Source organism: Emys orbicularis, chromosome 1 (assembly GCF_028017835.1).
Source record: "Emys orbicularis isolate rEmyOrb1 chromosome 1, rEmyOrb1.hap1, whole genome shotgun sequence".
NCBI lineage: Eukaryota > Metazoa > Chordata > Testudines > Emydidae > Emys > Emys orbicularis.
This window is the reverse complement of record NC_088683.1, coordinates 320,154,057-320,177,418: the sequence shown is the minus strand read 5'-3', so window position 1 is coordinate 320,177,418 and position 23,362 is coordinate 320,154,057. Positions and strand designations below refer to the sequence as shown.

General features: G+C 42.8%; 1 protein-coding gene across 3 annotated transcripts in view; it reads right to left on the bottom strand.

The window, feature by feature from the left end:
• STARD13 (StAR related lipid transfer domain containing 13) overlaps positions 1–23,362 on the bottom strand; it is a 507,124-nt gene that overhangs the window by 32,891 nt on the left and 450,871 nt on the right. For all 3 annotated transcript variants that reach the window (XM_065403676.1, XM_065403692.1, XM_065403684.1), the window contains 3 exons: positions 12,318–12,389; positions 10,372–10,453; positions 756–819 (listed from right to left, as the gene is read on the bottom strand). In XM_065403676.1, coding sequence (XP_065259748.1) covers positions 756–819; positions 10,372–10,453; positions 12,318–12,389 — 218 coding nt within the window. The remainder of the gene's footprint in view (positions 1–755; positions 820–10,371; positions 10,454–12,317; positions 12,390–23,362) is intronic.

Sequence of the window (23,362 nt, the reverse complement as noted above, 5' to 3'; positions counted from 1 at the left end):
CAGCAGGATAGAAATAGATTAAACTGCCAGTGGTATCAAGAGGAGCACCTCCTATGGGCAGTTTTCAAAAGTGTTAGACAAACACTCTGAGGGAAAAAGTGATACAGTATATAGCAACATCTCAGAACCAATGATTTCCATTAGATTGTGTTGCTTATAAAGTGCCCTTGGGCCAATGTCACGAGTAAACTAAAAAGCTCAACTGTTATGCTGGATCCATTACAATTTCTTTAAATCAATAAACATTTTCTGCATTCCTTATTGAAACCCTTTAAGCCTTAAATATTGCCTGTGTTATACAAGGAGGTTGTAAGTACGGCATGGTTTATTTTCATATTGTTAACTGGTAGTAAGTCAGCACGAGAAAGAAGGAAAGCTATTGTTTATACAGAAGCTTCCATTTTTTCCTGGAAGGATTTTCCATTATGTGATCACATGGCATGGGGAAATGTGACAATACACTATAATACCAAGGCATGATACCCTTTTCCCCTTGACTGGAACTGAACATATATAACATTTAAATTACTGCATGTGTCTATGTAAGTCTTTTAACACTGACCCTGCTGTACTATTCACAGCTATTTATCTTTATTTCACATTTAAAGGCCCTGATCAGGAAACCATCCCTATTCAGGATAGCACTTAAATATATGCTTAGAGTTAAACACGCTTAACTTAAACTTAAGTGCTTTCCTGATTTGGGGCCTGATTGCAGGAGCTCTCATTACAATGGTAAGAACAAAGATACTTGCCTTTTTCCTTTGGAAGTTCACATCGAGTTTCATTGAGGCACACTTGTTCAATGTGTTCAGTCGTCTAGAGATAAAGCAAAATCCAAAGATTAGCATCCCACTAATTCAAGGGCATGACTTCTCATGATTTCAAAAGTTATCCTCTCATCTGCTTGTGGGGTTGTAACTTTACACAGCAGGATTCACTACACTTCATTTTGTTCCATGCTACAGACTTGTGCATCAGAAGGGCATGTCACCGCTGTCACTACCTAATGCCTAGCTCTTCATCCACACATCACAAAGCACTTTATAAAGGCTATAAAGATCATTAAACCCATTTTATAGCTGGTTTAAATGAGGCACAAAGTGAAAATGTGACTTGCCCACCGTGTGTATAATGTTATCATTCTAAACCCCCTAACAAATGTTATGAGATCCCAAAGGATTTATCAGAACCACAAAAAGTGCATTTAAGATTTGATTCCTCACTTTAGGCATTTAGGGTTAGATCCACAAAGGGGACTTAGAGTCAGAATTGCAAAGCCTAACTTCTAGGCATCCTGCCACCTAGGAGAATCCTCAGTCCTGAGTTAGGCACCCAGGCTCCCTATACACTGCATGGGGACAGAGAGTTGCTTAAGAATGGGATTCACAACAGCCAGTACGCTGAGTGGGGAGCCACCTAACCTAGCCAATAGGAAATGTCAAGAAGACGGGTTTGACATAAGCCCTGTCCCTCAAAGGATGTTCGGCATGTAAAAGGAGATGCCTCCCTCTGTTTGAGATTCACAGCTGTGAACCCTGTCCTGGAGTTAAGCACCTACACCCGGTCAGTCCTTTCTTGGAAAAATTGAGGGAGGAGGAGGAGCTGTCACCATGCCCCACTTATACTCACTAGCCTAGCACTTAGAGCCTATCTAAATAAAGTTGCTATGGTGTTATTGTCACTTCAAAATGGAATAAGCCAATACACTACTGCAAAATCAGCTCATCTCTCTGTGTGGCTGTACCAGGTAGCTAACTGATAGACTCAAGTTTTTAGAGGTGATTTCCTGACCTGATATTCAGTGCTACTGAGAATCTGCAATTCTCTCTGAAATTGCTCAGCACCTCAATCAGGTCATCAATCTTTAACTCCAGAAGTCAGCATGAGAATGGGCACTGGAGAGGTATCTGCTGAAAAGCCGAGGGACAGTGTAAGCTTTGTGTCTCCACACACCTAAAGAGGTGATTTCGCCAGCAGCTTTCTAAATAGTTTAAAAAGGAGCCCTATGTTCATCGCCTATCTGTAACTGATGAAGAGGAGAAAATGGAGTAGAAAGAGGAAACATTCCAGATTCAAGGGGCAAAGTCTCTCCTTGCCATTAGTACAATGTGATATGCACTTGAAGAACAAATGAGCAAATAATTATTCATGGGAGAAGGGGAAGTAGGATCCTACAGACAATGGCTTAAATTTTGCCCTCATTTATATTCAGGTACCCCATTGAATTCTATGGCGTTGCTCAGGTCTAACCAAAGGCACAATTTGTCTCAATATTTTAAAAGAGGCCTCCAGCTCCCTTGTGGAAAGATACTGAAATCATTTGGCCAAACAAACAATGAAAACAAAAGCAATTTGTTTTTCACTGACCCTATCAGAACGCAAGGATTATTTCAGTACTGAAGCAGAAGAGTTGATCTCATTACTTAGCTGGATTGCAGACAGAAAGTTACAGTATTATCATGACTGCTTTCTGAACCCACTCCATCAAAACACAGAACTATCTTCTAATAGGAACCAGGAACTCAACCCCTGCTTTTAGATTTAGCCATCTATAAAATAATGGCATGCTTTCTGGGGTTCTTCCAATATTGTGAAAAGATTCTGCTGGTGAAATTAGAGGACCAATAATCAGATTTATTAGCTTTCCTGTTACTGGCATCTGAAATTAAATCCAGTCTGTTTGAACTTCTCACACGCTGTTGATGTGCCAATGGCAGCAGACAGCTTTCCCCGTCTGCTTATATCTGTTACGTGAATGATAGACAAACCCTCACAGAAACAAAAGGCTCTGACGGCAAAAAGACTGTCACTGATGTTCTGATCAAAGAAAGAGAGGCCACTGAGATGCTACCTACACTTTCACGTCACTGCCTCAAGTCATGGGAGGGGGCTGTATATTTAGAACTTTAACAAAACATGACATCACATCTGAGCTTGAAGGAAAGATAGTAAAATCCATGCCAAATAAACAATCCAGAGTTTAGCTCAGGAGGGTTGGGCTTTTAAAAATATTTATGGATGTACCAAAACACTTGTCAGGAAAGCTGCACAGAATTTGGGGAAAGCTTGCAAATCATACTATAAAAACAGCAACACTGATGTCAATTTAATGTGTCCCTCACAGCACAATGGCAGTGCAATTTGAATCATCAATGCCATATGTCTCTGATATACTACCTAGGCATTCAATTTTTGTTGTTCCTGTCTTTTATACTGTAAGCTCTTCAGACTCAGGAACTGTCTTCCTTTTGTGACATACACAGCACCAAACAGTGATTAATAAATAAATAAATAATATAGTACAGCAGAAGCTGTGTAATTGGGCAGCCCAGTGGGTGGCCTATTGTCCCACTTAAACAGCCTTCCAGATTATCCTCAGACATCCTTAAAGTGGCTTGGAACTGTATTAACTCCATTTGGGTCTGGACTGCAGCTGCTCAGTAGCAGCTGCAGGGGAACCCAGCCAATGGCATGCCAAGGTCACGCAGAAGCTATGCTGCCAGGAGGGACTAAGTGCAATTGCATAGAATGGAGGGGTCAGCCACCTAGGCCCCTGCTGATCTGGGCCACCCTTTACTGTAACACCTTTATCTCCAAGATACATGGGTTGGAGAGGACTCAGCCCCCCCAAACTCTGTGGCTTCTCAAGGGGACGATCTGCAGGAAACTTTGCCAGCAGCCTAGCCTCCTATTATGGGTTAGTCTATGGGAGGGGGACATCTGATCCTGTGTTAGGAGACTCTGCATAGGAGCCAAGGACTGAACACTGAGGACACTGTGCTGCTGTAGCGCGTTTGGTGAAAATGCGCTATGCCGATCGGAGAGTGCTCTCCTGCCAGCATAATTACTCGACCTCCGTGAGAGGCGGAAGCTATGCTGGCGGGAGAGCGGTGTGGATGGTGCTTAGGTCAATGTAACTTGCGTCGCTCAGGGGGTGGCTTTTTCACATCCCTGAGCGACTTAAGTTACATCAACTTAAGCAGTGGTACAGACCTTCCCTGAGTGAGGTTCTCCCTAGAGGTGGCGTGGGAAAGCTTGCACTGCCAAGGACGCTGCTGTACCTGCTCCATGGCTAAACACAAGATTTAGTTTTCCAGTGCTATCAATCCAGCACCTTCTAGGAGCTCTAAAATAAAAGACTGGAGAAAGGGGTTAACAGTGAGGTGGCAAAGTTTGCAGATGATACTAAACTGCTCAAGATAGTTAAGACCAAAGCAGACTGTGAAGAACTTCAAAAAGATCTCACAAAACTAAGTGATTGGCCAACAAAATGGCAAATGAAATTTAATGTGGATAAATGTAAAGTAATGCACATTGGAAAAAATAACCCCAACTATACATACAATATGATGGGGGCTAATTTAGCTACAACTAATCAGGAAAGAGATCTTGGAGTCATTGTGGATAGTTCTCTGAAGACATTCACGCAGTGTGCAGCAGCAGTCAAAAAAGCAAACAGGATGTTAGGAATCATTCAAAAAGGGATAGAGAATAAGATGGAAAATATCTTATTGCCCTTATATAAATCCATGGTAGGGCCAACTTCTTACAGATGTGGTCTCCTCATCTCAAAAAAGATATACTGGCATTAGAAAAGGTTCAGAGAAGGGCAACTAAAATGATTAGGGCTTTGGAATGGGTCCCATACGAGGAGAGATTAAAGAGGCTAGGACTTTTCAGCTTGGAAAAGAGGAGACTGGGGGGGATATGATAAAGGTATATAAAATCATGAGTGGTGTGGAAAAAGTGAATAAGGAAAAGTTATTTACTTGTTCCCATAATATAAGAACTAGGGGCCATCAAATGAAATTAATGGGCAGCAGGATTAAAACAAATAAAAGGAAGTTCTTCTTCACACAGCGTGCAGTCAACCTGTGGAACTCCTTGCCTGAAGAGGTTGTGAAGGCTAGGACTATAACAGGGTTTAAAAGAGAATTAGATAAACTCATGGAGGTTAAGTCCATTAATGGCTATTAGCCAGGATGGGTAAGGAATGGTGTCCCTAGCCTCTGTTTGTCACAGGGTGGAGATGGATGGCAGGAGAGAGATCACTTGATCATTACCTGTTAGGTTCACTCCCTCTGGGACACCTAGAATTGCTCACTGTCGGTAGACAGGATACTGGGCTGGATAGACATTTGGTCTGACCCAGTATGGCCATTCTTATGTTCTTAGACTTTACAATATGCTGTATATGCCTTGGGGCTTGATTCAACCCTCAACGAAATTATTAGGAGCCTGTCTATTGCCTTTAATTGAACTAGATTGGGCTTTTACTGTGCCTTGATCTTCTAATGGCACCTTGAACAATTTTTTTTCAAAACCCAAGTTTTAAAAAATCTGGAATTCTGTATCAACACTGTAGAGTATTGAGTATATAATATACATTTAAACAATCCTTACCAGTATAATAATCTATACAGTATATAGTGCCCCTTGGAGCAATTACAAGCTATGAAATAGAGAATAACTATGTAAAGAATGAATGGCCACAGTTTAAAAATATTGAATTCAATAGGGGCTGGTGAGTGCTTCGCACTTTTGAAAATAAGGGTACTTATTTAGGGGCCTAAACAGTGGTTTAAGACTCAAAAATTATACACATGTTAAAAAACTTGGTCAATATATTTACATGAAAAACAGTATGTTAAAAGAATGCTATTCAGGTTGCAAAGTCAAACATTTAAGTGCTAGATTGTGCAACCTAAATAATGTTCTTTTAAAGCAGTTTATTTGCACATTATTTCCTAGAGGTTTTTTTTAAGGAAAAAGGTAAAAACAGACTATTACACACAGCTGTAACAGCCTCCACCATGCCTCACAAGCAGGGTTTGAATGCTGAATTTTCACCAGTAAAGTATATGCTTATGCCACTTGAGCTATAGGACTAATTTCAGATGGCAGTAGCGGGAAAGAAGCTGTTAGCTCTCAGTGAAGGACTGTCCACTGGAGCCAGGTGGTGGGTCCAGGAATTGCTTGGGGAGAGCCAGGCCCAGAACAAACCAGTTGAGAGAGATCCTGCTCCACTGCTGGGCCACTGGGGCCATGTGATGAGTTAGGGAGAAGGCAGGTGGAACTTGGCCTGGCTCTTCCCCTCCAACAGTTGCTCTGAAAGTTCACACATCTTCCCAAATCAGTGTCCATTGTTGCTGCTTTGGAAGTAGGCCCAGCCACAGAATGTTAATGTTCAATTTCTGTTTTGGCTATCTGACAAATCTTGCCTCAGGAATGCAAATGAGAGAAAGGAAAAAACGATTTCCTACCATTTATATCTCAATAAAACCGGAATAAAATCTCATGGGAACAAAGAAAAGGTACTTCTCTAAACTGAGGGCTTTCCCCCTGCAAAATTTAAAAGGCCTGTTGCAAACAATGGAGGTATTAGACTAGCTCAAAAAGAAAATCACTAGAATTTATAAAATGGGAAGTGTTAGGCTTTCTGAATAGAGGTTGCTACTAGCTACCCTATAAGAGAAGTGCTTTCTTTGTGATGTCGCTCATATTCTCTTTTACACTACATTATAACACAAAAAACATTGTTGAAATAAAGTTAAAGGGCTGACTTCTGTCCACAAAAGCTGAGAAATTCAGAGCCTAAGCTCTAGCGGTAAAAGTCTGTGTGAGGGGGTCCAGAGTTCAAACTCTGCTCAGCCTAAAGAGCTGCTCTGATAGTTCAGCTTCAAAGTTACGCTGCAAATGAAAAATCTATGTAGTTGAGCTGAATGTCTCACTAATCAGTCTAAAGGCTTGGTCATTCATTCTTTTGAAGTCAGTGGGAGTTTTAGATTGGGCCCTATGAGGGACATTCAGCACACACAAATAATAATTGACTTTTTTTGTTTTCCATTTTACAAGTGGACATCCTGGCCAGCTGCTTCCTACATGACACCCCAGCAAGCATCTTGTAGTAATGCCCTAGCCATCACAGAGCACTGGGAGGGCCTGGAGCTTGCCTATGGTGGTCAGATAAGCTATGGGGGGGTTAAAGTATATTGCATGGTTTTGAAAAATGTGATAGCTAATAAAATACAGACGGTTGTAAGTGTGTGACTGGCCAGCACAATTTGTTGTTCCTGTTGAAATAGAACCTTGAAATTGAGCAAACTCATTCATATGGGCCACCGAATACAGGGAAATAAAAACTGACCCTTCCCCTGTCCCTCAGAGGTCCCACTAGGTCAGTATAACAATTAAAATATTGACAATAATGATTTCTGAGAGGCTCTCTTGTTGGGTATGAGGCCTCTCCGTTTGGAGAAATTACGTACAGCTGTGGGCCAGCAAGGTTCCGTTTGCCCCAATTTAACACAGAAACTTGTAAGAAAGGTGTGTCTATGTATAGACCTTGGGACACAAATATCGACAGCCAGATGCACCCAATGGCTCTCAACTAAGAGTTGATCATATTACAATGAAAATCTGGGATCTGAAAAGATATCCTTCCAAACAATTTAACACCTGGCAGAATAATGGTTCTGCCCCTGCCTGTATGGTAGATACAGTCTTACTCTCCCCATACAGCTATGGATTAGACTAGTGGTGCCCAAATTTTTCCTGTCACTCCCCCCCACCCTTACCAGTAATGGAATATGTCTGCCCCTCCCCCACCATTACTCACAGCCAAGGCTTCCTCAGCAGAGGAGCTTGGGCTGAAGGTGGAGCTGGGGGCAGAACTGGGGATGGGGAAGGAGTTGAGGCTAGAGGTGGAGCTGGCCTGGGGATGGAGAGAGAATGAGGGCGGAGCTGGGCTAGGGCGGAGCAGGGGGTGGAGTGGAGCTGGGGTTGGAGTTGGTCTGGGAGCGGAGCAGGGGGCATAGGGGAGCTGGGGCTGGAGGCAGAGCTGGGCTGGGGGCGGAGTGGAGCTGCGGCTAGAGGCAGATCTGGCTGGAGATGGAGCAGGGGGCGGAGTGGAGCTGCGGCTGGAGGCAGATCTGGCTGGGGATAGAGCAGGGGGTGGAGTGGAGCTGGGGCTGGAGGCAGAGCTGGGCTGGGGGCAGAGCAGGGGGTGGAGTGGAGCTGCGGCTGGAGGCAGAGCTGGGCTGGGGGCGGAGTAAGGGGTGGAGTGGAGCTGCGTCTGGGGGTGAGTTGCTCTGGGGGCATAGTGGGGCTGGGTGGTGCTCCCACCCCGTCTCCCCAAGGGGGATGGCCCGGGCCCCGCCTCCCACCCACTGGCAGCCCCGCCGATCAGCGCCTCCCATTCCCAACCCGCACCTCCTGATCAGCTGTTTCGTGGGGTGCAGGAGGCTCGGGGGGTGGGGGGAGGAGCGAGGGCATGGCAGGCTCAGGGGAGGGGTGGAAAGGGGTGGAGCGGGGGCAGGGCCTGAGCAGTGAGCACCCCCCGGCACACTGGAAAGTTGGTGCCTGTAGCTCCAGCCCCAGGGTCGGTGCCTATACAGGGAGCCGCATATTAACTTCTGAAGAGCCACATGTGGCTCTGGAGCCACAGGTTGGCCGCCCCTGCCCTAGACTATACCAGAGCCTAGACCACAGCCCAGTGTTATGGTGGATCAACGACACACCTCTCCAGCTGCACCTTGTTCTCCAGAATCTCATCTTCCATTTAAAAAAAGGTCTCTAACTGTTCCGGTTGCAAACAAATCCTCAAAAATGTGAGCCGGGTGTGACCGCTGCATGGATGTTTTTGTGTGTTTGCACAGAGCTCGGAACAGCAGCTCTGCGAATGTGAACTGCCCCACTAATCTCAGTGAGGTGTTAACTCAGATGCCCAATGATCATAATGTAAATGTCAGCACTGTTAACTATTTAATTCCTCATGTAAGAAAGGAGAGGCAGGGTCATATACCTGCATAATTTACTGTGAGTGAGGCCATGTTTTCGTGCCACAAGTAGGTGGCATTTGGGTCATACCACCACCACTTTGTTTTCCCCATCAATCAAAAATTAACCTAGACATAGGAGCCTGGCAGACTCCACCGGCACATTCAAGCCCCTCTGAAGGAGAGCCAAGCTCAAGGAGCCCAATGGAGCTCAGGGAGCAGCACAGTTATAGTCTGAACATCTGTGCAATCTACTGCAGTTACACTTCTATTTCTAGCATGTCAGTGCCTGTACATCTACCCGAGTTGGATATGACATCCCCAGCTCGAGTGTAGATGTATCCTGAGGGACCTTTTCCACTCGCTTCTCCCAAACGCCGCTCTGAAGTCCCCTGCCACAGGCTCATCACTCCTTGCATGCATATCACCCCATATGCAGTGGGTCTAAGATGTCTAGAACCAATAATCACTTCCAGGCTTAATGTGTTATTGACATTGAGAAAGCTGCAGTTTCATGTAGTGGACCCTGCCTTATTATGGGCCTGATGCTCCCTTGTACTCACTCAGGTGGAGAGGAGCAGAACCCAGCCCAAGTGGAGCACAGGAGAAGGAAAAGGGGAGCAGTCAGTGCCTTTGCAGTGTCATTTCCCCTCCCCACCCAAAGTCCTTTTCCAGGACTACCACAAGGTAGGTGCTCCACAGCTGGTGAGGGGTTAGGGTGGGGCAAAGCAGAAGTTGTGTGTGGCACACTCCCATCAGGCAAAGAACAAAAAGCAACACAAACAGAAACACATTAACTCTCTGGCAAGGGTGGAGCTATGAGCATCTGCAACTGGGTATTTATACAGCACGTAGTGTAACCCACACACCTCCCAGGTGTGGTGTTCTGTCCCATATAGTAGCATGAAGACCACTTAGAGAGAGAGAGAAATTAATGAAATTCTACAGCCTTAGCTAACAGGCATATGGCTTTTAGCTCATGTGGCAGAGGCTCATACATTTAGCTCCAGACAGAGGTCCCAGGTTTGATCCCGCCTGCTGATGATGGGGGTCTGTTGGTGTTACACTAGCACAATGGGGTCCTGGTCACTGACTAGGGCTCCTAAGGGCTGCGGTACTACAATTAAATAACAACAACAACTGGGAGCCAATGGCAGCATAGTAGCACCCGAGCCATCCTTGCTGTCAGAGGGAAGAAGGTTCTGGGCAATGGGGTTTCTTCTTGTTTGTGGTAGTCAGGGGCAGAGTTACCCATGTGTTACCCACACACAGATCCCTAATTTATGCTGGGTTTGCTGGCACTGTTCTTTCCAAAAGGCAGCCAGCCTCATTCCATTGATGAGATGGGCTGATAGATTTGGACCCTTTTTAAATCTTGTGAATTTTCAGAGAGCAAATTGTCCCCTGCTGTAGGATTTTTGGAGAGAAATGAATCCAGGTTTCTAGCATTTATTCTGAAAAAAACTAAAGATTACACCCACTTAATTGACAAGGACAAACAAACATCTCTTAGGCTGGGCCACTACTTTCAAAACAAAAATCCACCAAGGTTCTTAAGATACCAAAAAAAGAAACAGTGGATGTCATTTACCTGCAAAGGGGTTCTACAAGGTCCTTGTCGAGAAAGTCATGATCTTTCTTTACAGCTACAATGTCAATAGGAAACTGGGAATCTGTAAAAAGGAAACGTAGTATTAAACCAACTACTTTTTATTCAAATGGAAACAGTTTATTTCAAAGATGCACTGCATGTGTTTTATCGGCAGAAATGGTGTATGACTTATTTAACTTGGCCTTAGTTGTTTCCCTGTATGGCATCCAGGACTTGTTTGGTCACTTCACATAATTTTATTTTTTATATTAAAAGGGGAGTTGACAGTCCTGTGAACCAAAGAGATAGCAACATGTTTGGCTCTGGCTATAAGAAGATATTAGATGCTTAGCATTGCTACCTGATCACTATCCCCAAAAAATGAGATCTGAGAATTACCACAACACTTTAATCATCAACATGGGCAGTAAGGCCATCCACTCCTGTCCTAGCGAGTCAGTGAAATATTTGCTAGACAGACTTTACCATGCAGTAGAAATGGTTTGACTATTTTGTTAGCACAACACACAATAACAAAGAGTTTAAACAAAGAGTAACTCAAGCAATAGATGAGAAGTGAGCTGACCATACTAGTCACCTCAAATATTAGTCTGAAATTTAAAAACAAGATGGAAATGCTGAAAACTGACAATTATAATGAAAAGTGACTTGGGTGCACACAGATTATTGTGTTTCTGTAACAGTTGGATGGATCCCAGTATCATGACTATACTCCAGCAGATTTTATTAGATGTTGAGTACCTTTGGCTCCTATTGACTTTAAGGGAATTGTGGATGTTCATCACAGACCAGTTACTGGGGCAGAGGGGGCGGGGTGAGGGAAACATTCTTCTGCTCTCTCCCCAACCTTCAAGTCGGGGCAACAGCAATAATTTTGCCCCAATTTTGAGCTATGGGGGAGGGAAACAAGAGGAAGCCAATCCCGGCCCCCATTGTGCTGTTCGTTGTGTGCAGCAGCAAGACTAAACTCTTCCACTTCCTTCTGGAGAAGCTGCCAAACAGCAGCTGGGAAGAGAGAAAGCCTCCGATCACCAGCTCTGGATGCAACCAGCAGGAGAAGCCAGAGGGAAGAGTCCCATCTTCCCGCTGCTGGCTACACTAACTTCACCCAGTTCTGGGGTAGTGGTTCAGCACACCTGGGATCTGAATTATCACTGAGCTGGTTGCTGTCCTTGCCTTCCATTGAGAGTCACACAAATGTGGGAAGATCAAGTTACAACCAGCTTGACAGAGAGTTTGCATTTTCAGATTCATTTTCTATATATTTTGTGTTTTCTTTTCCATAACAATTATTTTTCTTTCTCTGATTTCTGAGTGTCCCATCTCCCATCAGTGTGTTAAAAGAACTGAGCTCTTAATCTTCATCCTTCTTGTCTCTCCTTTCCTTCCTTGTTCCTCCCAATTCACTCATTATGACAAGTCTAACTAGAAGTTATGTCTAAACTTAGGCTGTGATCCGCAAGCAGCTCTGTGCACGTGGAGGGATTTATCTAGCAGAGTAATTTGTAGAAGCAGGACATTAGATACAGTATTGCGAACCCCAAGCATTCAACAGCATGAGTCAGGCCCCCCAAATCATCAGCTGGTCTTAAAATTAATGAGAGTAAAAAAAAATACATTTTGTTTTCTTTTTATTTGCATCCTGGTTTTTGAACTTTGGGGCTCATTCAGGCCACATTTTCAAGCTTTTCTCTGCAAACACGAGGGCTAGAAATGTACTTTTAAAAAAAATGAAAGCTGAGATTTTCACATATTCACATGAGTCCAGGAGCTGGCGCTCTAAGAAAAATCACAAAATATTGCAAGATTCAGGATAAAAATCACAACAGTTGGCAACACTGTATATTGTAAACATTTTAGACCAGGTCTGTGTCTGCTGAGATGTTCAGTACACTTTAGGAGTAATAGAAATAATAACAACGTACCCTCATAGAGCTGAGCATATTGTGGAAATCCAGCAGCTCGTAACCAGTCACACGCTTCCTTTGCTTCGATTTCTGAAGAGTAAGAGAAAGGAGAATAGGTTCATCCTAGATCCACAGTGTGCTGTTTTGCATCAGGAGTTATTTTAATTACAAGGAAGAAACGAGAGGATTTAATGTTCCTTTTGAGTGCCTATAACACTTTTAAATGTAACCGTTATTATTATGTGGCATCAAACAAACAGATGTCTAGGAAACATACCCACCTGCCTCACAGCGCTATTGGTGTTTGCACAACACTTTGGAGATTTCAAGCACGATGGGCCAAATCGTCACCCTTAGATTAATACTAGAGACGACTGTCTCCACACACAGGGCTGATGAGCCAGCTCTGTGGCATTGTTTCCGGTTCTCCACTGAGACCCTACAGAGGGCACTTTGCATGGTCTAGTTTGGGGGGTGGGGGGAGAGGAGATCGGGCAGGCTGGAAGTTGGGCCAAAGGGAACGCACAGCATCCCTCCTCCAGCCCCACATACCTTACCAAGGAAAGGCAACGCATACCCGGGAGTATTTCCTTTTCCATGGAACTCTCCAGGAGTCCTGAGAGCCACTGCAGGCTCTGCCAGCACAGCTCCAATATCGACATGCTGTCAGGGAGCCAGAGGGAGCCACACCAGGGACCAGAGCCTGAGCAGAGGAACAGGGCCTTCACAGGGATGGCCCTCATACCCAGGGGATAATCTGCCAGGTTTGTGGGCAGGTCCTACACTCTTGGGGGGAGGGGGGAGAGGAAGCAGAACCCTGCCCACCTGGTCAGACAACATGGGCTCCCTCCCAGAGCGTTTACTGTGGGAGGGGCTGATCTGCTGTATATGAGTGCTAAGTAGTAATGAAAAATTGAAATCTTAATACAAAATTATAATATCAACTATAGGACCCTCTTTTCAGACCTGGGCATCTCCAAAGAACCAATAAAGGCCTTGTACCTGCAACCATACGATGCAAATACTCCCACTGAGCCAGGGGGGACTACCCATGTGTGGAAGTATTTACAGGATAAGGGCCCCAAGGGACAGGCAGGCACATCCAGTGCTTTTGCAAAATCTGGATGCATGTTGGCTCCAGGGAGTAGATTTCTATGCCTGTCGCCATCTAACCTGAGAATGCAAACACCAGGGTTTGGCACATGCAGATTTTGTAGATGCAAGTTAAGCAGCCATGTTAGAAAATCTGGCCCACACAATGTCTATTAAAGACAGCAGAGGTGGTTGGACTGGAAAAAGAAAAAAAAAATCAAACTCTGCTACTCTTCTGAATGTCCTACCATGAATGCTAAAACCAGGTGTAAATCCGTTTCGTACTGAAGTGCATAGTTTCCATGTGCAGACAGTGGGCCAAATTCACCCCTGGCTTAACTCTGGTCAAAGCAATTGAATCTGGCCCACTGAAGCTCATTGAACAGCCTGCTTGGGAAAATGTGTGTTCCTTTGAATATACAGTACAGTATGAGACCCAGACACCTTTTTGCTCCTCTGCATATTGACTCACACCAGTAGTTGTTACAGAAATATCAATTCAGGATAAAAGGCCTGCTTGTTGAAAGCACAATTTCCCAAAGATAATTAGATGGTCAATAACAGATCTGCAATGTATGGGATCATCAGCAGTGCTGCAACTGATTCTCTGCCTGTCATTTTACTTCATTTGCTTTGACATTAATTCATGTCACAGCCTCCCACCCCCAAAAAGCATTTGCGAGTACACTGAGTTCATACAACTGTGCAAAAGAACATAAAACAAGGCTCTTTTTGCTGTACGTCTGCATGCTGAAAGTGCACTCTCTCTATTATGTTCCAGTGTGACAGAATATTTTCGTTCAGTGTTTGGAAAAAAGACAAGGGCTGTTACTTTCTTGGTCTGTTTGTTTGTTAAATACAGTCTCACGAAACACAAATTAATTGATCCTCTTGGAAAATATATTTCACAATTCACAACAGCTGCATAGTCAAGTTTCATCTGCACTGGAAGAACAACATGAAGAAACTGTGTGTAATGGAGAAATCTGCAGCTAATGTCCCTATGGGCTTCTCAGATTTCAATGTGTTTTTGAGTTTCTACTCCAAGTGTGGCCTGCCAGGAATTTTCTTGTGGCCCAAGGGAAGGCCACGTGGTCTTAAGTGGAGATGGATGAATATCTGCAAGGAATAACGAATATAGTGAATGTTGCCTTTCTTTCTCTTTGCAAATTGTTCACGTGCAGGTTGCAATTTTCTTGAATGCATCCATTACCCAGAAAGATTGGCAGAACCATTTCTTGGTCTCTTGCTCCTTTGTGAGCAGTTTGGTGCAAGTATTCAAAATGTAGTCTGCGTGGATGATCATCTAGAACACAAGGGGCTGTGAATTTAGATGCAGCCCTGAAGAAGGGTGGCATAAACCGCACCACCCCAGGAGCGGCCCTGGGAAGAAACTAGCACTCAGACACCCTCTGCAATTCTTCCGCTGCTTTTCTCTTGCTCTGGGCAGGGAAGAGGTGATAATTTGGTGGTGGCCAGACCCAGCCCAGCAGCAAATTATGACACTGCTCGTACCGGCTCATTTGCACTGGCCAGTGGAGCTGAGGATCCACCATTCCCTGTGCCTCCTAGCCACCCCCCATTACCTGCTCCAGGGATATGTAAGCAGGCATGCAGCACCTGCTTATTCCTCTGCAGGGGCCGAGTGGGACTCCTTATTCCCCTCCCTCCCCTGGATGGATATGTAGTCCAATACATCATCTAGTCCCTGGTACAGCCCAGTTCCCCCACTGGATGAATATAACGGTTAGAATAAGCTCCCTTGTGGAAATGCTCTGAGACAGCAGATTTAACATTAATTTTCCATGAATATTCTTTAATATTTGCTTAAATTTTGCTGGTTCTGTTAATTTACTGGCTCTGATATTAGTGAAGACTCCTCTGGGAAGGGGCGAGCAGAGAGCTACAATGAATTCCTTAAAAATGTCAACGGAAATGTATAGAAGCAATGTTTTGCAGCATTGGCCCAGCTCTATTCCCACATCCAGCCTCTCATCTATTGACTAGTGCAGGTGTGAGACCCAGGCTGCAGCAGCTGTGCTATATTCAAAAGGCAGAGAGGATCAAAGCCAGACAGGAAAAAGACAAAGGAACCGTGATACCTTGCATAGCAGTAAGAATAAATCGGATACCCAACAGAAATTAAAAGCTGGATGTAGGTTGGTGTGTTGCCTTAGAAACAAAGCCAGAAGTTTCCCTGTTTTTTGTCATCAAGAGGAATTCTTTCCAGAATGTACATTTCTCTGTAAGAAAATCTACTTGTAAGAGGCTGGCAGGTGCTATGAGGGAGAGACAGGGCAATTCTGCTGAGTTATGTGAGGCCAGAGGAGTTTCATTAGCTCGAGTGCCCAGTATAAAAGGGTTTGCACATCCCTTTCTTGGGAAGGAAGAACTAAGGCAGGAGGGCTTGCAGGGGACACGCTTAGAAACAGCCAGCCAGCCAAGAGGAAACTTAGGCTATGGTTTACATTTGGTTATTCCCAGATTGAGAATAAAGGGAACCCCAGCAGTTTTGAATGCGTGCACGTATGTGTGCTGTGATGTGGGGGGGACGACCCTGCCCATTTACTCTACTCTATATTCTGCAGAGAATCCATTAATAACATGCTTTGCAGCTGTCCACACAAGCGTGTCTTTGACCAGGCACTGAGTAAGTGAAATAGTTAATAACAATGAATGATATAATAAATTAGCCACAAACAGTGACTAATGTAAATACGTAGCTAACGTTATTTTTCAAAAGAACTGAACTTGAAATAATCATGCAAATTGACAGGAAACAAGTTTTGCTAAGTTTGTATGTTGATAGAAAAGGGAATTCTGTCACTAAGTGTTCAGCCCTGGGAATTAAACTCCTCTGTTATTCCACAGAACAGGTACATCTCCAGCTACGACAGTGAAAGCTTCTTCGTGCTGTCCCACCAGTATGCCTCCGTTCTGCTCTAGGGGGTCTAACTCTAGGAAGAGAGGACAGATCAGTCTTCAAGTCCATCAATCCTAGGTTTCTTTACTGAGTGCCACCAATCAAAAAGACCACCAAACAGCTATTGGATGGGAACTACTTTGGGTCACTATCAACCAGTGCTACAAGGAACAGCTGACATACAGGTGAAAGACTTCTCCTATCACAACCCTCCATGACACCTAGTCACCGGTCATTACATTTGAATTTGTCTGGTCTTTAAAACAAACAAAACTAACCCCCCCAGACTGCTCTTCCTTTGAGTGAAAGGGAGCAGGAGAGCTCCTGAATCCCTCTCCTGGAGAACACTACCCTCTCATGAGAAGAATGAATTCATTTTTCTGCGAGGGACTTCTGAACAGTGCCGCATCATAGACCATGAATATTGCTTACCAAGGCCTCGCTACTTCACTCCCTTCTCTCAACAACATTTCTTATCCACTCTCCTCTTTTCTATCCTCCATCTGTCTCTTTCTCTCTTCCGCTTCTTCACTTTCTCCTCGATTCCAACAACAACTTTTATTTAACCTTACGGTACTCACTGAAGCAACCCACCAAATCGCAATAATGAACAGGAGCAATAATGTGGTACATAATCACCTTGCCTCGTGTGTTACTGACACACTTTTGCTTATGTGCTTAATAAAATTTATCCTTCCAGTAGGCTGAATTAATTTTCATTTCTTTGCCATTACTCATCACTCATGCTCATTTAATTTCTTAACATATTTTTTTAAACAAAAACATACCGTACCCATTATATTTGACCTCATTTAAATATAATTTTAATAGCTGTAAAGTATGTTCTTTAGCAACTTTTATTAAAATTTTTAATCAAGTTTTTAGACAGGAGACCGTTTTTCTGTGAATAACTGTAAGAGAATCCCTCTGGCAGTTACACACAAGTTTAGTGGAAAGAACAGGCCTCCCCTCAACATCCCAAACTTGGAAATAAAGTAGTAAGTTAGTTACAGCGCATAGATATTTCTGCTTGCTAAGTTTGATGCAATGTCATGCATTCAACACATATTTAATTCTTGGTCCTGAGTTCTCATGCCTTTGGCTGAGAAACAACTGGGGCACTGCAGAAACAATTTGTTTAATAGCGACTCCTCCAGCTTATTCAGGAGTAGCAACTGATATGTTTAAAATGGAGGCCCCTCAATTGTCTAAGGAACTCTCCTGAGATGTGGGAGACCTCTATTGAGATCCTGTCTTCTCCTCAAGCAGAGGTGGGAATTGAGTACTCTAGCCACTGGGCTAACAGTTATAAGGTGGGTGCCCTTCTCGCCCAGATTTTGAATGGGACCTGACCAGGTATGCAGCCTCTGCGCTCATCTACTTGATTGGGCCTCACACCTGTGTTAGGGAGAGGAGCGCTTATCTTCCCTGGTTTGTGATTCGCTCTGGGCCTATGGTGGGAGATAGGCGTCCAGATGCCCAGAGGGAGGCAGCAGAGCTCATGCTCAGAGGCAAAAATTTAGGTGCTGAAATTTTACCCTGAAAATTTAGGCACCAAGTGAGTTGAGTTGCCTACGGGGTTCTGTGGGAGTTTTGTGAATCTCAGTGGAGCCAAAACTAGGATTTAATCACCTAAACACAGATTTAGGCACTTAAGTATCTTGAGAATCCAGGCCTCAGTTCCTCACAATCTTAATTTTTTTTTTTTTTTTAGAATATCAGGGTTGGAAGGGACCTCAGGAGGTCATCTAGTCCAACCCCCTGCTCAAAGCAGGACCAATCCCCAATTAATGTATTTATCGTAATTAAAATGTATTAATTTAATGCATTTATCCTCCCAACATGGCTGTGAAGTAGAGAAATACTATTATCCCTATTTTACAGGAAAAATGGGGCACAGAGGGCTAGATTTTCAGTTATTGAGGTGCCTAAAGATTCACATAGATGCTTAGAGGGATTTTAATAGCACCTAAGCAGGTTAGGTACCTATCTGCCATTTAAATCAATTGGGGTTGAGCAGGCCCCTATTCTCAAAAGTAGTTAGGTGCCTAACTCCAATTTAACTCAAGTGCCATCTGAGCCAAATTACTTGCCCCAGGTCATGCAGGATGTCTGGCACAACACAGACTTGAACCTAGGTCTACCCTCTAGCCCATCCTCCTTCCCATCACATAGGTGTTGATTGTGGAAAAATAAAAAGATCCTCAGGATTCCCTTATAGGAAAGCCCCATACAACTTAATAAAGAATGTTACATTTTCTATGGAATGTTTAAACTATGGTATAGAATTCTATAACAGGGATATATTTCTTTAAATTCTATCTATAGGATGGTTTTTAATTCTACACAAAGGATATCATTCTCTATTAAATTACTTAAGTTTTTACAGTCATTTCCATAGAAACCTAATGGTTTTATTAAATTCGATTCTATAAGGCTTTTCCATAAGGCTTCCAACAATAATCCAGTGGTAACTGGACAATGAACCTGTAAAATTACCATTTACAGTAAAATTCTAGCACAAATAAAACAAAACATAAGTATAGATTGAAATTTATATGGTTTTACTACACTGTAGTGCCCACTCTTCCTTAAATCCAGATAAGAAGGTTTTCAAAGGCAGAATTGCATTCAATTGATTTTATATCCTGTTGTATAATTACTGTTAGAACCAAGGTTATGTTCTGCAAGTGGGGAACAAATAAAGCTGTCAAAGCATGATTTTAATAGACAAAGCTTTCTGCAGAATATTGTGCTGTCAGTAATAGTATAAGGATTTTTAAATTACTGATGCTGAAAATAATTTAAATGTCACAATAAAAATCATTTCAAGCTTAAGAGCAATGTCAACAATTCTTCGTTTTGTAGGCCTTTACATTTGTCAGAAATGGGCAACAAGAATGATTATGGATATGGAAAAAAACTCTCATATTATGTGAGATTGAAAAAACCTGAGGCTGTTTACCTTAGAGAAGAGACAAAAAAGAGAGGACCATGATACAAGTAGGCAAAATAATGAATGATATAGAGAAAAGCAGTGGGAACTTCTGTTCACTCTGCCTCATAACACAAGGACAAGGAGCTATTAAGTGAAAGTGAGAAGTGTCAAAGTCAAACTGATAAAAGGAAAAACTTTTTCACACAGTGCATAATTAGCCCGTAGAACTTATTGCCACAGAACAGATTCATGGATTCCAAGGCCAGAAGGGACCATTGTGATCATCATTGAGCTGAAGAGCTGAGTGAGGTTTAAAAAAAGAAAATTTGGATATTTATATGGATAAGAAAACTGTCCAGAATTAATAGGGAATGTAGAAAAAAACATCAAGCATTTTGGAAGGGATATAAACTCATGCTTCAGGATATAAGACAACTGCTAGTAATTGGAGGGGGGATATGACGATTTGGGAATCTATACACGTTTATTAATTCTGGTTGATCTCGTGAAGTGGGTATTATGAAATGGCTGTATCACTGAATGCCTCCATAAATGTGGAATCTTTTGCTGACTAGGCCTGCGGCAAGTACACACCAAACTGCAGATAATGGGATGTACTTATCTATGGACTAGTTGTTTATTGTTATGCTCAGTGGGTTTGCTCAGCAGGGAGAAGGTACTTCTGCCCCTTACTTGAAGAAAGGGGGAAGAAGAGAGAGTGGGAAATTATCCAAACACAGAACAAGAGAAACCAGGTGTCATAAACATACAGCTAAGGGTAGCATAAAATTCCTCCTTACCTGTGAACGGTTAAGAAGCTCAGATAACCTGGTTGGCACCTGACCAGAAGGACCAATGGGGAAAGAAGATACTTTCAAATCTGGGGGGAGGAGGGGAGCTTTGTTTTGTGCTGTGTGGGTGTTCTCCCCAGAGACAAAGGGAGAGACCAAGCAAATAATCCAGCTCCACTGAAATGATACATCTAATATTACAGAAATAGTAAGTAATAGCAAGGAAATGCATTAGAGTATCTTTTGTTTTAGCTTGTGAATTTTCCCTGTGCTAAGAGGAAGGTTTATTCCTGTTTTTTTTTTTTTTTTGTAACTTTAAAGTTTTACCTAGAGGGGACATCCTCTGTGTTTTGAATCTTTTGTTACCCTGTAAAGTTATCTTCCATCCTGATTTTACAGGGATGATTCTTTTATCTTTAAATAAATTCTTCTTTTAAGAACCTGATTGATTTTTCATTGTTCTTAAGATTCAAGGGTTTGGGTCTGTGTTCACCTGTACCAATTGGTGAGGATATTATTCTCAAGCCTTCCCCAAGAAAGGGGGTGTAGGGCTTGGGGGAATATTTTGGGGGAATAGGACTCCAGGTGGTCCTTTCCCTGATTCTTTGTCTAAATCACTTGGTGGTGGCAGCATACTGTTCAAGGACAAGGTGGAATTTGTGCCTTGGAAAGGTTTTTAACCAAAGCTGATAAAAATAAGCATGGGGGGCTTTCATGCAGGTCCCCACATCTGTACCCCAGAGTTCAGAGTGGGGAAGGAACCCTGACACCAGGTGACCACCCCCAGGGTTACATAAGGATTCTCAGAGGGGACTTAGTGAGTGACACCCAGGAAGTTATGGGCAGGAGCAGGAAGTAAGGTGGCATGAGCTGGGGGAGGAGACACCATGTTTTTTAGCACATGAAACGAAACGTGCACTGGAACAGTAGGTACTAACTCCAGCGCAAGGAATGCTCTGAAATGGTGAGGAAACTGAGGCAGGGAGATAGATGTTATTTTGTATGATATGTACTTTCTTGTGCTTTATCTGTTAAGTATAGAACAGCAATTGTGTAAGACTTCTGAGCAAAGTGCCTCTGTGTGTTATATGGTTCACAACTGCCACATTCCTCCTGAAAGAGTAAAACTGTAGCCCAGAAGCTTATACCTTTGGTAGGATTCTGGGAGAGGTTGTATTTAAGAAATGTGGGAGTCTGAAGGGCTAGCACTGATCCCAGAGGCTAGGCAGCTGGACAGCAGGTTCCAACGCTCAGGAGGGGGCTGTTATATGGAAGGTCTGCACCCCAAGAGTGTTCCTAGAGATACCAAGATTGGGTCAGTGACTGGATTCTGTTCAGGTTCAGGGAGGCTTAAAACATCCTGGGATCCAGAAGATTGGCCTCTTCTCACAGTAATTTGGTGGGCAGCCAAGAAGGGGCACTCAGCTAGGAGCTGTAATGGGACTGGGGGAAATTTTTTCCAGGCAGGTTATCCTATATCAAGCTGTGCAATTAATGGATTTTTCAGATCACTGGCAAGTCAAAAAAAATTGTTTTGGGTCAAACTGAAAACAAATTTAAAAAAATATTTTAGCAAATCGAAAAGTAACAAATAAATTTGGTTTCGAACAAAGCATTTAGTTTCAACAAAATTGAAATGTTTCATTTTGATTTTGACCATTTAAGATATTTTCATTGTTTTTAAACTAAAATTAAAATAGAAATTTTGAAAGAAAGAGTAGTTTCAAACCAAAAATATCAAAAAGTTTTGATTTTTTCGTATTTGTTTTTACCAAAACAATTTGGTGAAATTGACAAGAATTTGCTAAAAGTTTCGGTGTCACCAAATCTGCATTTTCCTGCAAAAATGTTTCACACAACAAAATTTCCCCAGCTCTAACTATATCTATCTATACACACACACATATATAGATATAGATATAGATACACACACACTCAAGTTGATACTTCCCACTACTGGAGACAGGCCTGCATGGTCCATTCGTCTGACCCAGTGTGGCAATTCCTTTGTTTCCCACAATAGGTCATGCAGAATTTGCTTAAAGGGGACACACTTGTGTCCAGCATTTTTTAAAATTTGTTTTTACCATGATCTCATCTAGACCTTCTTGGACCTAGATCACAGTTAGATGGTTGTAAAAAATGCCTGTATGGGATCTACCCTATTGCTGTTACTATTGCTAAAACTGATGGTGCTTCATGAATGAATGGTAATGCAAGAGTGGGAGAATTGCTAACAATCCTGTAGGAAAGGCCTTTGTGCGCTTTACTACGCTGCACTCTGAGACGGCTGGCTAAGGAGGGACTGAAAGGAGCTGTTAGAAGAACAAGCAGACAGAAGCAGTATGGGAGTGAGACACATTCAAAGACCTCAACAACACTAAATTACCTGAAGGCCTCCCAACTAAGTGGAAATATCATCCCCATCAAGCATCAGTCATTGCCCTCAAGTATTTTTAGGCCTAAATTGGTTGACTAGGAGACTTCCTGATTATGCAGATTCCCCAGCTAGATGAACAAACCCTGTGTTGAGATATATAGTAAATGGATATGGGAGGGGATTTTCAAAGGAATCTAAAGGAATTAGGCACTTAAATCCCACTGAAATTGAACAGGATTTTGGCAATGAACTCTGCTAGGTTTCTTTGAAAGTCTCAGCCATAATATGCAGTGATAAGAAAACAGTTTACAAAGCACACTGATATCCAAAATCAGGTCAGATAGCTCTGTTTTATCTAAATGATGTGGTTTAGTTAGAGCAGTGTTTTTCAACCACTGTTCCGCGGCACACTAGTGTGCCGCGAGATGTTGCCTGGTGTGCCGTGGGAAAAAAATATTAAACCATGCTTGAATGTCGGAACTGGTTACTAAAATTTTTGAATCCCACCACTGATGTTAAGGACTATAAATAGCTCAGAATATCAGCTTTGTGTTCAGCCAAACAGGCCCAGGTTGCGCACTGAATAAAGTATTTTATAATTTTTCATATTTCTGTTTACTTACTATTTCATAATAAAGTAATTATAAAATACTTTCTTTGTGTTTATTTGATTCCTATTCAAGAGAATTACTTTATATATAGTCAATATAGGCACAGAGTTAAATTTTTTAACATTTTCTAATGGTGGTGTGCCTCGTGATTTTTTTCATGAAACAAGTGTGCCTTTGCCCAAAAAAAGGTTGAAAAACACTGAGTTAGAGGTTAGAAACAAGGGGATTCAGATCCACTGTTATACAGCCCTCATCTTAGATATATTGGAATTGGAAAAGGTTCAGAATAAGGCAACAAAAATGATTAGGGGTATGGAACGGCTTCCGT